This window comes from Castor canadensis, chromosome 9 (genome assembly GCF_047511655.1).
Source record: "Castor canadensis chromosome 9, mCasCan1.hap1v2, whole genome shotgun sequence".
NCBI lineage: Eukaryota > Metazoa > Chordata > Mammalia > Rodentia > Castoridae > Castor > Castor canadensis.
In genome coordinates this window covers 82,050,666-82,066,605 of record NC_133394.1, presented here as the reverse complement: position 1 = coordinate 82,066,605, position 15,940 = coordinate 82,050,666, and the positions used below count along the sequence as shown (strand labels likewise).

The 15,940-nt window shown below is 41.8% G+C and overlaps 1 protein-coding gene across 10 annotated transcripts in view; it reads left to right on the top strand.

Annotated features, from left to right (window-relative positions):
• Nucleotides 1–15,940, top strand: part of Aff1 (ALF transcription elongation factor 1) — a 160,738-nt gene that overhangs the window by 46,988 nt on the left and 97,810 nt on the right. For 2 of the 10 annotated variants that reach the window (XM_074041803.1, XM_074041806.1), the window contains exons 2-3: nt 11,297–11,466; nt 12,443–12,592. The exons of 2 other annotated variants lie outside the window; for them this stretch is intronic. Coding sequence is in view for 2 of the 8 variants with exons in the window: in XM_074041802.1 (XP_073897903.1) it covers nt 1,410–1,435 (26 nt within the window). In the remaining 6 variants the exon portion in view is untranslated. Of the gene's footprint in view, nt 1–34; nt 503–567; nt 1,436–11,296; nt 11,467–12,442; nt 12,593–15,940 lie in introns of those variants that run through there. 6 more of the 10 variants (XM_074041804.1, XM_074041805.1, XM_020184047.2 and 3 more) reach the window with 6 other exon arrangements.

Here is a 15,940-nt window from a genome sequence, read left to right as displayed (position 1 = left end):
ACCATAAGTTTCTTGACGGGGGGGGGGGTACTGACGAACTCGGGTAACTTCGAGTGCGTCCCGCGGCGATTTTGTTGCCCTTCTAACTCGGGGCGGACTTGTGCGGCTGTGGTGTGCGAGCCGAACGCTGGCGGGCTTAGGCCACGCGAGCCCCTTTGCCTCTCCTTCCCGGAAATAGTCCCGGGGAGCTCTGGCTAGCTCTAAGTCCCGACGCGACGTTCCCCCGCGCTTGTGCAAAGTGTCGTCCGCCCGCAAGCCCCAGTGCCCGGATGTCCATCAGGATTAGTGCGAGCCAATAGCTCGCAGGCCGAGGCTGCGCTGAAGACGCCCGGGTTCCGGAGCAGGTAGTCCCGTCACCTCGGGAGCTGCGCCGGGGGTCGTCCCCGCCCGGCTCCGGCAAATGGTGAGCTGCGCGGCGCTGGCTGCAGGGCCCGCGGGTTGAAGGCTCTGATGGACAGAAGATACTGGGCTCTATAAACTGAAGGATGGCAGCCCACTCAAGGTAAGTAAGGCAGGCACCGCGAGAAACTTTTAAAATTATATTAGTGGCTATGGGGAATTGAAGGTTGCGGGGGTTGGGGAGTTGGGGTGCTGGCGAGGAAGCCGGAGGAAGCAGCTTTCTCATTGCTTTCCCATCACTCCTGATGCCGTGGCTCCTGACTCGGTGTCAGAGAGGAAAGACTGGAGAGCGCACCAGACAATTCCTGCACGGCGGAGACGGGGACTGACTTCAGAGTTAAGATTCAAGTTAAAGATTTTCTCTTTAAAAAAAAATACGGTGATTTTAGGAACATTAAGTTGATTTCACTTGTCTGCCCGTGCCCATATTTTCATTTACATTCTTTGTGCACCCACTCCTGTGGTTCTCTTGATTGCGGGTGTCTTGAGCGGAATTTGGGGCTTACGATTAATGTAAAGCATAATTCGTTTAGGAGAGGGTGGGAGAGGATTGGGCTGGCGAGTGATTGAAGATGTTAGTGCCGGAATGAACGATTCCACATAAAACGGCACAGCTTGCGTGAATGTGCTGAGTAGGCAAAGAGCAGGAATGCACCGGGGCTGGCGAAGGGAGAGGAGGATAACGAGCTGCAGTTGCTGTCAGGAGCCGTGGCGAGCGCCTGCCGCTCCGGCCCCCCGCGGGTGCGGGCTGGGTTTGCAGAGAGCGTTCCAACTGTGGTGCCAAGACATCAGTGGTTAGTCAGGGCCCAAACAGTTCTGTGCGGTGATCTCAGAGGGTGTGGAGGGAAACTGAGGCGCCCTGCACACTTTCTTCTGAACCTTTTACTAGAAAGCAGCGTGGTCTCACATACTGACAATAGGGAGTCTCTCCAAAATCTTGTTAACGCAGGTTAGTGACGTTCAGAAGGCTAAATAAATTTTAAGTTTGAAGACCCAGATCTGAGCGAGAAATGGAGGCTTCCATGTTGAAGTTTGGGTGCGTATGACTTTTGAATTTTTTCCTCCCCTAGGAAATAGAACTTTCTAGGAAGGGAAGAACTTCTCTAACTGCACAACCTCCTGAGTGCTACCTGCTTTTTTATATTTAATCAACTCAGTGGTTTATCCTCTGCCTTCATTTTATTGATCTAAGAAAGGAGTTCCTAACATGGGGCCAAGGAGTAGGAGACTTGGTTGAGGAAAAAGTTACATCTTTACTTTCACTCTGATGTTTGGTATTTCTTTCTTTTAGTAGGAAACTAGCACAAAACTACAGCATTAGTACATCTGAGGTCACCACAAATAGAAACTTCGTATATTTTCATAATGTCATTATAATTACTGAAGATGTTTTAAAATAATCTCTTGCATTTACTACTTGAATGAAATCAAGGCGCTAATTTATTTTGTTTACATCAGTAATAAAACATAATACTATACCATTAATTTGTATTTTAAAATTTTGGTAGCTGTATTTCTACATAATTTGTTCCCTCTTATTCTGGTGTGTTGTACTTAGATTTTAAAAGATTATCCTGAGAGTCCCATTATTCATCAGGAGTACACGGCCCAAACCTTAGTTTAGATTACTTTGATCTACCAAATTAAGTAAATGCTGACAGAGCTTAGTATTTTAGCATTGGATTTGAATCCAGGTAAGTGATTCCAATACCTGAGCCCTTAACTAATGATACAAATAAAATGAAATAAAAGGTTATTGGATACTGTGAGTGCCAGACACGGAGTTAAGCAGCTTTAATTGGATTACCTTTTCCCAGGCACCTAAATTAGGTAAGTACTTTTACTGCCCACGGTTGGTAGTTGAGGAACCTGAGGCCCAGCAGGGTATTTTCTTTCTGAAGTCACGCAGCTGGAGCACTCTGCAGCACTTCCCCTCTCTTGGGCTGCTGCGTTAATGCTACTGCTGAGGCAGGGTGTTAAAAGGAGCTGCAGTGCCTCTGTGTGAGAGTACAGAAAGTGATTTCTGCTAAAATTGGTTTGCTGTAAAATGTCGTAATCTGAGTTGTGTTGTGGGACACTGTGCTTGCAATTGAAATAGGACTGTGTATATTTCTGATGCTCTACCTGGCCTTCAGACATGCTCTGGAATCTGAAACACAGCCGTAAGGTCACTCTGTTTTCTTAGCTTGCATGGCAGGAGGATAGCTCATGTGTTGTAAATGCCCTTTCTTCAGTTACATCTGTAATGTGGCTTAAGCTTATTCAGATATTGTACTTTGTGGGAGAGTAGATAATCTTTCAAGGAAAGAATATGTGGAAAAAGAGTCAAGATATTTTTGGATTTCAGGGAAACCCCAAAGCTGGGCCAAGTTTCCATGAGTGGAGAAACTGAAACATTGCTTGTGATGTATAATCTTGGGCAGTAAACTCTTGACCGTGAGTTTGTTTGCTTTGAGACAATTCATTTGGGTTGTCAGATGCATTGGATTTAGAGCTTCATACTCAGTTTTATCCACAGTAGTTTCATTGTAATCTGTAGATGGGAACTTGGGAATTTTGCAGCACTGAAAATGAATACAGGAACCAACCCTGGCAATTTACTTTATTTGACATTAAGGTAATGTTCTTGATTTGATATTGGTGGAGAATATGGCCAATTTAATGTGCTCCCTTCTGTATAGCTGGCTCCTTAAGGCAAGATATTGTTACTTTTAGTGTCTCCTACATAAGCTTTAAGTATTTTGAGTGAGGAACTACCTAGTATTTCTTGGCTTGTGACTTGTTTTAAAATTGAGGTTACTTATTCCTCTACCTCATTCTTAAATTTAAAAGTAGGAAATTATTTTTGTTTTGCTTTTGTGGTTGATTTCATAGAAGTGGAAGTCATTTGCTAAATACAATGAATTGTGTAGCTTGTAAGAGTTAAGGGTATTTTTGGTCGATATTTTGGAAACATTTGGTCTATTGAGTCATTAGAGCTGCGGAAAGAGGTAGTCACTGAGAAATGAACATGAGTTACAGCAGGACACAGGTCATGTCTCAATCCCTCAGTGCCTCCTTTCTTTGGAATCTATTAACATAACATGCATTGAATACACTTCCTTGAGGGAATTGTAACAAACTTGCTTTCTTTAATGTGAAATAGTTACAGATTATAGCATTAGTTTCCAGAAACTGGAAATTATTGTTTATAGAAATCTAAAAATCAGCATTTCCTCTTTTTGAGAATCAGTAGATCTAATGGTTTGTGGATCTTTTTCTGTGTGAATTAGCTTGCTAACGAGGAGTGATGTTGATGGATAGGATAAAAAGAGGAAGGCTTTGTGTGAATTTCCGTCTCTCCTAACTCCCTCTTTGAAGCGGCCCCCGAATTCTAAAAAGGAATATAAACTTACTTTCCACTACTGTCAGGTATTAACCAATTCTAAAAAGCACCTTGTGCCATCTGAGAAGCCCCGGGTTATCCACTCCCTGGGGGAAAGTGTTTGGATGGCAGTGGGGGAGTTGAACTTGGAACTTTGAGAGGGGAGTACATCTGGTGACTGAGCTCACATTCCAGAAGAAAGCCCTGACAAACTACAAATGGATATTAGGTCTAGTCAACTAACTGTCCCATAGCTTTTTTTCTTGAATTTGACTCAAGTTAATATTAATGAAGCTTTAACAAAATCAATAAAGAAGTAAAGTCAGTTTGTTCCCAAGATTAAAATGAAGCCAGTTTTTGATTAATGTCTTTGATTCTGGTGAGAGAAAAGAGACTGCTCTTAAATTGGCACAGAACCAGTTTTCCCCACAATGTGCCTCTACTTCTGACTTAGGAGCTACCTATTGCCTGGGAAGAAAATGCATGAATGCAAAGCAGCTCTGATTAAATGTAAGCCGTTATCAATGAGGAATGTTACTGTATCTTGGTAAGTGTAGTTCAAGGGAGAGATTTTGAAAGGAAAATGCTGTGTGCAGTATTGTGACCCTGTGAATGTCCCCATTTCCCCCTGTGACACTATTGTAAACAATGCCCTCGACAGAAGAGACACACAAACAGGTCTTTTAAGCTAGTGCTTTCTGGTTCACCCTGAGATCCCAGCTGAGCTTCCTGACTCACAGTCTACAGCTTCTGCCATGATAAAGACTGAAAGACCCATGAGTCATTTTTTCTTAAAGTCAGCTGGGTTTTGTGGATGTTTGGCAAAGTTGATGCAGTATCATGAGATAGTATTCCATAGCTAGATCTACAAAATGAGATTTAATGAATGCTGCATTTAAAAAGTTTTAAATTTCAAGTTTATTCAGGAATGAAAAATATTAATAATGGATATCAGTATGTTTCTTTATTGGGCCTATCATTTGTTTTAAGCACCTAAACCCATTTCTCATCTGTAAAACAAATAAAAACTGATTAGTGTCACTACTGCTTTTGGGTGTAATATAAATGTTGACTGCTTTTAAATATACAAACTTAGAGTTTTTTGTTAGCAAACGTCTCCATTTCATTTGTTTTCCAAGATTGACAAATGTATTTCAATTCTGTATGTGAGATATGGTGGAAATACAGTCTGTACCTCTAGGAAAGAGTCTCCTAGACATTTTTCTTGGCTCAGAAATACTAACATACAATGAGCTGGAGTATCATTTCTTTGTTTTGGTTCAGTTACATTTTATTGATACATGGTGAGAGCATAACTTTTGCAGGTTAAATGATTACCTATCTTTTTACCTGAGTGGAAAAAAGTTGGGGAGAGCTGAAGTAAGAGTCTTAGCTGTTTTATTATGGATACAGCATATATTCGTTTGCTCAAAATAATAAATATAGCAGATAAAATGCACAATGTCTTACTCAAGTATAAATGTATCAGATGAAGTTTAGATTTACAGAAAAATAAAATTTACAATGTCATGATCTAATGCTCTTTACCAGAAGTAAAGATTAACCGTAGAACGTTGTAAGCTCTGACTTTCTGTGTCTTGGCAGTTGTCAGCGTTGAGAATCATTCCCTGTGCAAACTTCCCCCTTTCCTCTTTCTCCACCAGGAGTTAAAGCTTAACCTGATGGCTGTAGAGCCGGCAGACACAGTATCCCCAGTCTTGTTCTTTGCTAAAATTCTGTTTTCTTTTGTTGGTTTAGTGGCATTGTTTTTAATTTAACCAGATTAAACTCCTGTCACATTAAGTCAAATTTGGTGTCAGATTTAAAGTATTAACAGAAAATCCCAGTGGTGATATTATCTTGTTCAAAGGAACTAAATTAAACAAGGGGAAAATATTTTTATTGATACTTAAATTATCCTTATTTTGTCAGTAGGCATTCTGGTTTTACAGGGCACCTACAGTTTGGCCACATACTAAAAATTACCTAGAACTGTTTCTCTGGCCACCTGTGGCTCCTGTGAGGAATACTTGGAGGCCTATAGGCTGCATGGTCTTTGAGTGGGCTTGGGGAGGAGTTAGAGTTGAGATTCTTGAGTCACTTGCTGGCCTTAATTTTATCCAACGATCTTGTCTGTCTGCTCAGTATTTCGTCCTTCTGGATTGGCAGTGGAACAGATGAAAGTAAAAGGATTTTTTTAGGGGGGGGTGAGTGTGTGGGGGTTCATGTGCTCACCTTAGGTTCAAGGTTCTCAAAGCTGACTCAACACAAGAATCACCATGGTGCTTGTTAACACACAGTTTCAGCTTGCCTTCTCTGGAGGCTCTGATTGGACAGGTCCAGGGTGGAACCTGGGTGGAACCCTACCTGCTCTGAGGTCAGGGGCCCATTACCCGCTTTGTGAAGGGATGGGAGTGTGAGAGAGAGAGGAATAATATTGACTGAATTGCATGATGGCATTTCTCCTCAATTATCTGGATATTTAGTTTGCTGTTTTCTAGGCCCTGCAGGCCTGCTCCCCAAACTACTAAGTCACAGCACTGCACCCCACACATCCCAGGTTATCAGGTACAGTTTTCCTTCCCCAGGGAACAGTTAGAACTGTGAATTAGTAGTGGTAAATTATATCCAAACTTGATAAAACTGAAATGAAAGCTCTTTTTTATTGTTGTTTTAAACAAAAGCATTGCCTAGGTGTACTCTTGTTCAATGAGAAATTTAAAATGGGACTCTTACTGGGAAATAAATGTTAAAATTATAGCAGATGTCACTTCCTGTAACAAAATTCAGGAAACTCTCTCTGGTATGTGGGTGTTGTAACTTTTCAATTCTTGGAACTTTCCTTCAGGAAACTGCCCTGTCAAAAGCAAAGCAGTGGATAAAATATGAAGTACGACTCAAACTGTGTTGGGCAGTGTAATTAAATTTTGATTTGGTGCATATGTTTTTGTGGCCACTCCAGGCCTGAGATTGCCATGTGACTTTCATTCTGGGTAATGTGTGTCTGGATAACTTGTTATATATTTCTTCCCCTCCCCCACAGGCTGGCTTTAAAATACAGGTATATCTGATTTACTCTGGAGGGGAATTCTCAGAAAGTGATATAAAATTAATTAGTTCTTGTAGTGTTGTACAGAACTAGAAAACTTGTTTCCTATTCAGTTTTGCAGAAATTATTTTTTCTCTCTCAATGGACAAATGGTTTACCTCACACATTTCTTTTTTTGGGTGTTTTTTGTTGTTGTTTTGGTGGCACAAAGGGTTGATCTCAGGGGCCTTGTGTGGCTAGGCAGGCGCTCTGCTACTTGAGATGTTGCATCAATCCCGCTTTAGTTATTTTTTTGGATAGTCTTGAGTTTCTGTCAAGGTCATCCTGGACTGTGATCCTTCTACCTAACTGGGATCCTCCTTCATAGCTGGGATTACAGATTGGCATCACCATGTTTGAAATGGGGTCTTCTCACTTTTTGCCTGATGGTCTTTAACCAGGATCCTCCTAGCAGGGAGTACAGGTGTGTGTCACCAGGCCCAGCTACCTTAGACACTTCTAAGTAACATGGCTTATGTTAGTTGATAGCTTTGAGCTGCCAAAATGATTACAAATTTGAGTCCGAAGCATCTCACTGACATAATATTCTGGGTTTTAAATAGTTTTTAAACATTGGTTAAAAAAGGATATCTTACTGGTACAAAGTCCTGCTGTTTTATATTTCTTCAACTAACTTACTTTGAAAAGTGAATTGAAGTATGTATTCCGCCACTGAACATAGACCCCTCAAATGGCAGAGAATTAAATACATTGTCAGTTAAATGGAAATCCTTTATTTAACGATTGCAGACTGGCCCTAGACATGGGTTTTTTTTTCTATGTGCTCTTTTGGGTTTTGTTTTTGAAATGAGGTCTCACCATGCTGCCAGGTTTATCTTGAACTTGTATACTCAAGGGATCCTTTGAAGCCTGCTAAGTAACTGGGATTACAGGCATGTACCATCATGCCTGTCCTCAGCATACGCATTAATAAGCTTTTGTTCAGGCAAAAACTAGCTGTTCTCATTCATTAGAGCCTTACATGTAAAAATATGTTATCTAAGTGAGCCTCTGGACATTATCATGAAAACTTGAGTCCTGCAGGGGAACTTCAGAAGATCTGTTTCATGAGCAAAAATATTTCATGAAACTTTCAGAAAGTATCTTTTGGCACATGTCTAATGGTAGAGAAAGTCAGTGTCTTTTTAGTGCTTCTTAGCTGTGCAGTCAAAGCTGTGAGGCCTTGGATGGGTGTGTCCTTCATCTCTGCCTTTCTGGGTCATCCCAATGTTCTTTCAACTTTGGGGACCTTAGCACTATGGCATATTAATGGAATTCACGGATTCTGGGTATTAATTTACCTATTTAAGAATTACATCAGTATTAACCGTTCACATTCAGTAACAATGCATATTGAATACCAGTTACCCATGCCATGGATTGATGAACGAATGCATCACTGTTCTCTTAAGAGTTAATCACTGTTGGGCTCTAAGTTGGTTCAGACAGACTCAGTGAGTCCTCCCTGCCAGGAGCTCACAGTTTGATAGGGCAGATAAACAGAAGTAAACAAACAAAATGGGAAGTAAAGCAGGTGCAAACTGTGACAAGTTCAGTGACAAAAACAAACAGGGTACCCTGGCAGAATAATGGAGTGTAGGGAACTTGACCTTCCTGTGGATCAGAAGGGTGTTTGGGGAAGGCTCACCAAGGTGGAGAAAAAAAAAAAAAAGCCCCGTCATAGAAATAAGTGGTGTTGGTTATGGATGGCTTTTTTCCCTCCCAAGGGTTAATTTTTTTTAAATTGTTGTATTGGAGGTACATTGTGACATTTATACAAGTTCTTGTAGTATGTCATAGATTAATTCCACCCCCCCCCCCACCATATTTTTTGTTTTCTGAGACAGGGTCCTGCTATGTAGCCCATGCTGAGCTAGAATTCTTGATCTTCCTGCCTCAGTCTCCCAAGTGGTGAGATTACAGCCATACATCATGACATCCTGTACAATGATGACTTTTTTTTTTTTCTTGGTGGGACTGGGGTTTGGCTTCACACTTGCAAAGCAGGCGCTCTACTGCCTGCACCATGCCTTCAGTCTGTTTGGCTCTGATTATTTTGGAGATGGACTCTTCCAAACTATTTGCCCGGGCTGGCCTTGAGCCACAATCTTCATGATCTCAGACTTCTAAGGAACTAGGTTGCAAGAGTGAGCCACCTGCACCCAGCAAAGATGGCTTTTTTTTTTTTGTGCAGTACTGAGGCTTGAACTTGGCCTTCACCTTGGGCGCCTCCACCAGCACTTTCTTTTTTGTGTTAGGTGTTTTCAAAATAGAGTCTCTCGAACTCTTTGTTCAGGCTGGCTTCGAACCTCAATCCTCCTGATTGCTGCCTCTTGAGTAGCAAGGATTATAGGCGTGAACCACCGACGCCCTGCTAAAGATGGCATTATGGTATTAGGAAATAACCATCATGTGGCAGTTTCTTGAAATAAAATTTTGATTATTTTAACAGGTTGTACTTTTACCAAAATAGGCAAATTGAATACCATAACTTGAATTATGAAAATAAAGACTATAGTTTGTAAGAGTTAGCTTTAGTTGGACATGAGTATTAACATAGTACACAAGTATTGAGAAGAAATTTGAGGGAACATTTTCTTAGTTTAATAGTCATCAAGTAAGGGATGTGGTAGAATTAGAGAAGTCCCAGCTGGGTACAAACATCAGGAAGTGACGACTTAGCAAATGGCAGTTAGCCTGGCTGCTTCCCTGTTCGTGGGAAATGGGGTGAAAGATGGTCTCCATCTCTGCCCAAACTTGGTCTTAATGAGATAAATAATGTATATGTATTAAGATAATTGAATATAATCAAGTATGAAAACACAGTAGAGTGGTATTAATACATTTAGAAATAGGAACTAGATAATCCTTCACCTTGGATATTTCAGAAAGTAGCAGATGGTTGAAGTAGTTTTTCTCAAGGGATTCTGTGGCTTCTTGAAGAGATGTGATAACAACAGACAACTACAGGAACTGAAAGTCCTTGTCCTCTGTGACTGTGAAGCTGCTTCAGGGACCTGCAATCATTATCACCTCGTCTCTCATACCTCCATTTTACAGTTATTTTCAAACGAGTGTGTTTAGTTGTAGTTTTTTTTGTAACATATAATTACTTTTTAATGAATATTTCATGAACATATACAAAGAAGGTATTTTATTTTCAGAATCCAGAGTTAAATGGGGGTTTGTACATTCGTTGTATTTTACCACTAAACTTCAGTTTTTGTCCATTTGACCTTTAGGGGCTGAGAGATGTTTAAAAGTCTTGTTCAATTAATGGTTTTTGTATTTCTCCTAATATCTTTAGGTTTTTGCTTTACTAACATTGATATTTTTGATGCATAGATATTCATAATTGCTATATTTTCCATTTTTGTGTGTGTGTTTTTGAGACTGGGGCTTGCTTTGTAGCCTACGCTGGCCTTGAACTCCTGATCCTCCTGCCTCAGCCTTCTAAGTGCTAGGATCATGGATGCTCCAGTGACTCACCTATGTTTTTTTTTTTTTAAGTACTGGGGTTTGAGCTCAGGGCTTCATGCTTGCTAGTCAGGCACTCTACCACTTGAGACACTCCCACCAGCCTTTTTTTGGGTTGGGTATTTTCGAAATAGGGTCTCTCAAACTATTCCCTTGCACTGACTTCAAACCAAACTGTGGTTCTCCTGATCTTTGCCTCCCGAGCAGCTAGGATTACAGGCATGAGCCACCAGTGCCCAAGCACCTTCTGTCATTTTAAATCACCCCTTTTGGCAGTACTGCTTTGTTATGTGTTCTTAAGGTTTGAGTGTAGGATTTTTTTTTTTCCTTAAAGATGTGTATCTTTAAGTCTTTTCTCCATGTGGGTTTTATTTTGGTTTAAGCAGTGAGGGAGAGATTCAGAACTCTTCCTTTCTCCTCCAAAGTAGCCATTTTGTTCTAAGAGCCATTGTCAAACTGTGTACCTGCATTAGTATGTGACAGAACTGATCTCCCTTCTTCTCTTTACTTTTCTGAAGATACTTTTCAGAATTCTCATGGATATTTTTTTGTGTGTATTTTTCCAGATGAACCTGAGTATTTTGTCAGACAACTTGTGGCCTTTTAATAGGATGACTTCCTCACAAACTTATAAAACCTCATCCTGTTTTCCAAATATTAAGGTTTAAAACGGAATTACCGTGGTCTTTGTAGGTTTTATGCAATGGAAAGGGCTAAATTAGAGTGCCAGGGACTCCTGAATCACTAGCCAAGTTCTACTTGCTTACCTTGGAGATGTTTGAGAAGAACAGAAAGAAGTGAAAATGTACCTTTGCTCTTGTCATCAGTGATTGTGTCTTTAATATAACACTCTAGGAGACCCCCATACTTCCATTGCTGATGTAAATTCCACGTCAGGCAGAAGTAGCATTTTTGTACTCTTGGTGGTGTTGTGGATGATATCTCACAGAATTTTTTTTTTTTTGCAGTGCTGGGGTTTGAACTCAGGACCTACACCTTGAGCCACTCCACCAGCCCTTTTTTGTGATGGGATTTTTTTCAAGATAGGGTCTCAAGAACTATTTGCCCTGGCTGGCTTCGACCCGTGATCCTCCTGATCCTCCTGATCGCTGCCTGCTGAGGAGCTAGCATTCCAGGAGTGAGTCATCGGTGCCTGGCTGCTTGTAGAATTTTTATTTGGTGTTTGCAACAATACATATAATAAAGCACCCCCCCCCCCAGTCTTCCCCTCCCCCCCAGAACTGGTGTTTGAACTCAGGGCCTTGACTTGCTGACCAAAGTTTAGGTTCTTTAAGCTCTTTTTTGGGGGGAGAGGTAGTACTAGAATTTGAACTCAGGGCTTCCCACTTGGTAGGGCAGGCAGTCTACTGCTTGAGTCATGCCTCTAGCCCTTTTTGCTTTGGTTATTTTTGCCTGGACCTGGATCCTCCTATGGTTTCCTGCCACAGCTGGGATGACAGATGTGCACCACCATCCTCTGCTTTTTTCTGTTAAGATGGGATCCCCTGATTTTTGTTGCCCTGACTGGCCTGGATCTGCAGTTCTCCTGATGTCAGCTTCCCATGTACCTGGGATGATAGACGAGCATGTGTAACTTTTATTTGAGATGGGGTCTTGTGAACTTTTTGTCTGGGCATGTTTTGCACCAGGATCCTCCTGATTTTAGGATTATAGGTATGAGCCACCAGCTCTCAGCTAATGTTAGGTTTTGTGTGGGGGGTGGGGGTGGGGAGGTGGAGGTAGTGGTTTAAGAGGTCTTTATGTTTAATTGGAAGAAAATGTGGGAAAATGGATTTTTGGGGGTTATTTCTACTGGTGAACTTGTATACTTTGAAAAAAAATTTTTTTTTTTTTGTATAATTTGGTTCTATGATAATTTATTATGCATTCATTTATTGGGTGTTCTGTTGTGTCCTGAGGTCCAGCCAGGAACTTTGCACATTTGGTATTTAATCTACAGCTAGCGATTAGCACCCCTGTTATGTAGATAAAGAAACTGAAGCTTGTGGATTGATTTGACCAAGATCACACAGCAAACCAGTGACAGCTGACAGACAGCTTCTGTTCACCCACTAGACTTCCATGCATCTTTGTCCTTCTGCCCTTGTCCACAGGGTTTGCTTATGGAGCGGAGGAGGAACAGGGAAGACGGCAGATGGCTGAGGCCCTTTCTGTTTGTCTTTAAGTGAGCTATGGCGTGAAATGGGAAAAGGGAATGGGGGAGCAGTATGTGTAAAACTCCTGTAGACGTGAAGAACTGTGAGGTGAGTGTGTCCCAGTGCTGGCAACTGGGCCGTTTCCTTTCCCACAGCTTGATTATTGAGTGGGGAATTTGGAGAGAGATGTGATCTGCTTATAGTTGAGGAATATCTGTAACTAAAGGAACTGTGGTTATGTTTGGAGAGGGGAATATTTGCTGGCAAGACCTTTTCATGTGAAAGATGTCAAATCTCTTCTATCCCTCAATTCTCTTTCGGGATCCTCCTTCTATAGAGGAACCTGGTTTTACAATGAAGTAAAATGAAATAAATGCAAACCCTCTGTAGAGTTCATGTTATCTGTGATTCTCCCTCTTTCTTTGCTTCTCTTGCCCTGCTTTGTGTGCCGGCAGCTCCTGGGACCACTGTATTGTGTTTAGTCTTGAGTTATCTTAGTTTCTCCTTATGGATGGGATGGGATGGGATGGGAGGGAGGAGACCAGAGAGAGGAGGGGAGGGGGAACCAAAGCCTTGGCCCCCTTTCCCAGGGCTTGGACTCCTGCTGTGCGTGTCTGTTAGTGATAACTCAGTTACTGAATACCCGCTGTGTGTGGGGCACTGAGCTCAGCCCAGTGTTGTGCTCCTTAATTTAGTCTTTGCAACAGCCCCAGACTCACAGTATGATTGTCATCTCCATTTTGGAGAGGAGGAAGCTAAGGCTTAGAGAGTCTGTCATTTGTTCTGTTGGTTGAACCCAGTTAGTAACAGGATCTTGGAGGTGCTGTCATCAGTATAGCTATTGAGAATGATTTCCCATGTCCCAGTGGGAAAGTAACACAGTAGCTTTGGGGACTATTTCTCATCCTCACAGCAGTGGTTCTCAGCAGGGGAGGGAAAGTTGACCTCCCTCCTTCCTCTGACATTCTGTTGTCACACCTGGGAGGAGAGTTGTGTTCCTATCATCTAAGGTAGGTGCCATAGATGCTACTAGCATCCTACAATACACAGGACAGCCCTACCACAGAGAATTCTCTGGTGCCATGGTTCACAACCCCTGCCATGCAGGTTCTCCCCGTTGATGAGTATGGGGATGTTTGTACTTCAGGAGCATCTGTGCAGTGTAGGCAGGACCAACTTTGCCGGTGCTTCTTACTCAGCCTGTTTTTGTTTTGGACACCAGATGTGCAAGACACTGCTGGGGGCCATGTGGGTTCCACAGCCCTGAGGAAAAGTGAGAAATGGTCAGACTTCACACAGAAGTTAGGGAAATGGAAGAAACGCTCTGGGTGTGGCAGTGAGAAAAGGCTCTGTTTAAGCAGGAGAGACATGGAGCAGGCAGACTTGGATGAGGTTGAATGGATGGATAGATGGAGTAAAAACTGCATGCTGGAAAGTGGAAGGCCTGGTGAAATAAAGAGCAGTTTTTCTTTCAGGGCTGGGGGACATCTAGAGGACATTTTCAAACCCCTGTTTTTCTCACCCAGCTGAGTGCTGTCAGTTGTACTGTGGACTGAAACAGCCATTAGATCACTTAGTCCTCACCTTAGCTTGGAGGAGTTACTACTATTATTCTATTATTGTCAACCCCTATTCCCCGCGCCCCCCTCCCCCCTTTTTTTTCTTTTGAGATAAAGCCTTACTTTGTAGCCCAGACTGGCCTTTAACTCATGATCCTCCTGCCTCAGCCTGCTGAGATTACAGTTGTGTGCCACTATGCTTGGCTTATCACTTCCGTGTATTTCACCACCCTATTTTAATGACTGATGTAAATGACTTGCCTAGAGGACCACACCTGGGAATGTTGGCAGAGTTTAGATTTGAATCCTTCACTAACTTACTTGCCAGCTTACTATGCTGGTTAACAGTGTTCCATCCTGTGCAATATTGATCTGTCTGCCCATCCTCAAAGAAAACAAGGTCATGACAGGAGATCATCATACAGTAGTCTCCATTTGAGACCTTGTGTACCTGGTTGTCCGCTTACCACTATAGCGGGAAGTGATAGCTGGTCAGAGCTGGACCAGCAGACAGCTGAGGGAGTCTCAGTGGGTCTCCAGGTTTGAAATGTGGCAACAGCATTTTCAACTAGATCAAGGGGGAAAATCATGCAGGAAGAGAGATTGGTACTTACAAGGAAGCCACTACTGTATTACAGATTTACTTGTGTGAAATGCTTTTGAAAAATCTGGGTCTTTGGTATTTTAGATATCATACTGAGTGGAGAATAAAACTCCCTCTCTAAAGCCCCAAGCTGGCAGTCTAGGTAATTTTGTGGGGAAGAACTTGGAGGGATAACACTTTGAAATATTAAGAAGGAAATGAGATTCTGGTGGTTCCTTTGTAGGTACTAGATCAGTATGTGAAGAAATAGGACATGAAGCAGAGAAGATTAATATTCTGAAACCTCACACACAACCTAATTCCCGCATAGGGAAAAGTAATGATTTTTAAAACAATGAAGACTGGGGAAGTCAACAGGGAAAGGTGAATTAAGTCTTGTAGGGACTGCTAAGGAGATCTAATGTGGGAATCTGAAACTTGCTTCTACATATGCATGGATGTGTCTCTCCTGCATCACTTGTCTCCCAATAGAGCAAGAAGTAGAAGCCAACACTGGGCGTTTGAGGCAAGCATGTACTACATAGTGAGACCCTATCTCCAAAACAAAAACAAAACAATCAAAACCCAAAAACAGAAGCCAGACAGAAAAAGCATTAGGTCAGGGCTTGATGTTCACGTACAGATTCACATGTGCATTTGTCCTGTTCCAGTCCTTCAGCAGCTCTCTTGCGAGTTTCCAACTACTCTTTTCTTTCTTTCCTTCCTTATTTCTACTATACTATTTGGTAGATCAACTTGTGCTTCCAAACTACTCCTTTCTGATGCAATTTGAAATTTAACCAGAAGCCTTTGGGTAAAAAAGGCTTTTGAGGACAGTGTGACAGAAACATGGAGGCATCCTACCATGGTGCTCTGACCACACTTAATAGCTTATTCTAGTGGTTATTTGTCCTAATGATACAGTAGAATTTTCAAACATTCAGAAAAGTTGAGTGATGCATATTAGAAAGCCTGAGCTCAGGATATGATGACTCACATCTTACTTTACTTGTGTTATTGTTTATTTATTAGTGTTTTCTGTAATCCACCTTTATTTCTTAGGTTGCTTCTAGGACTTGAGGTTATCAGTGTATGGGTCCCTGCTCACTTTAGCTTGTATATTATTAACTAAAGTTCAGTGGTATACTTGACTCTTTTTTCCATAAAACATGAAAAGAGAGTCACCAACTGGAATGTTTTGACAGAGCTTCCACTTGTGTAACCTATACCCCTGTGAGGATCTGGGACAACTCCTAGGGTTATTTCCCTGCTGTATATGAGGGATATGATTAAAAGATGAGTAAAAAATACATA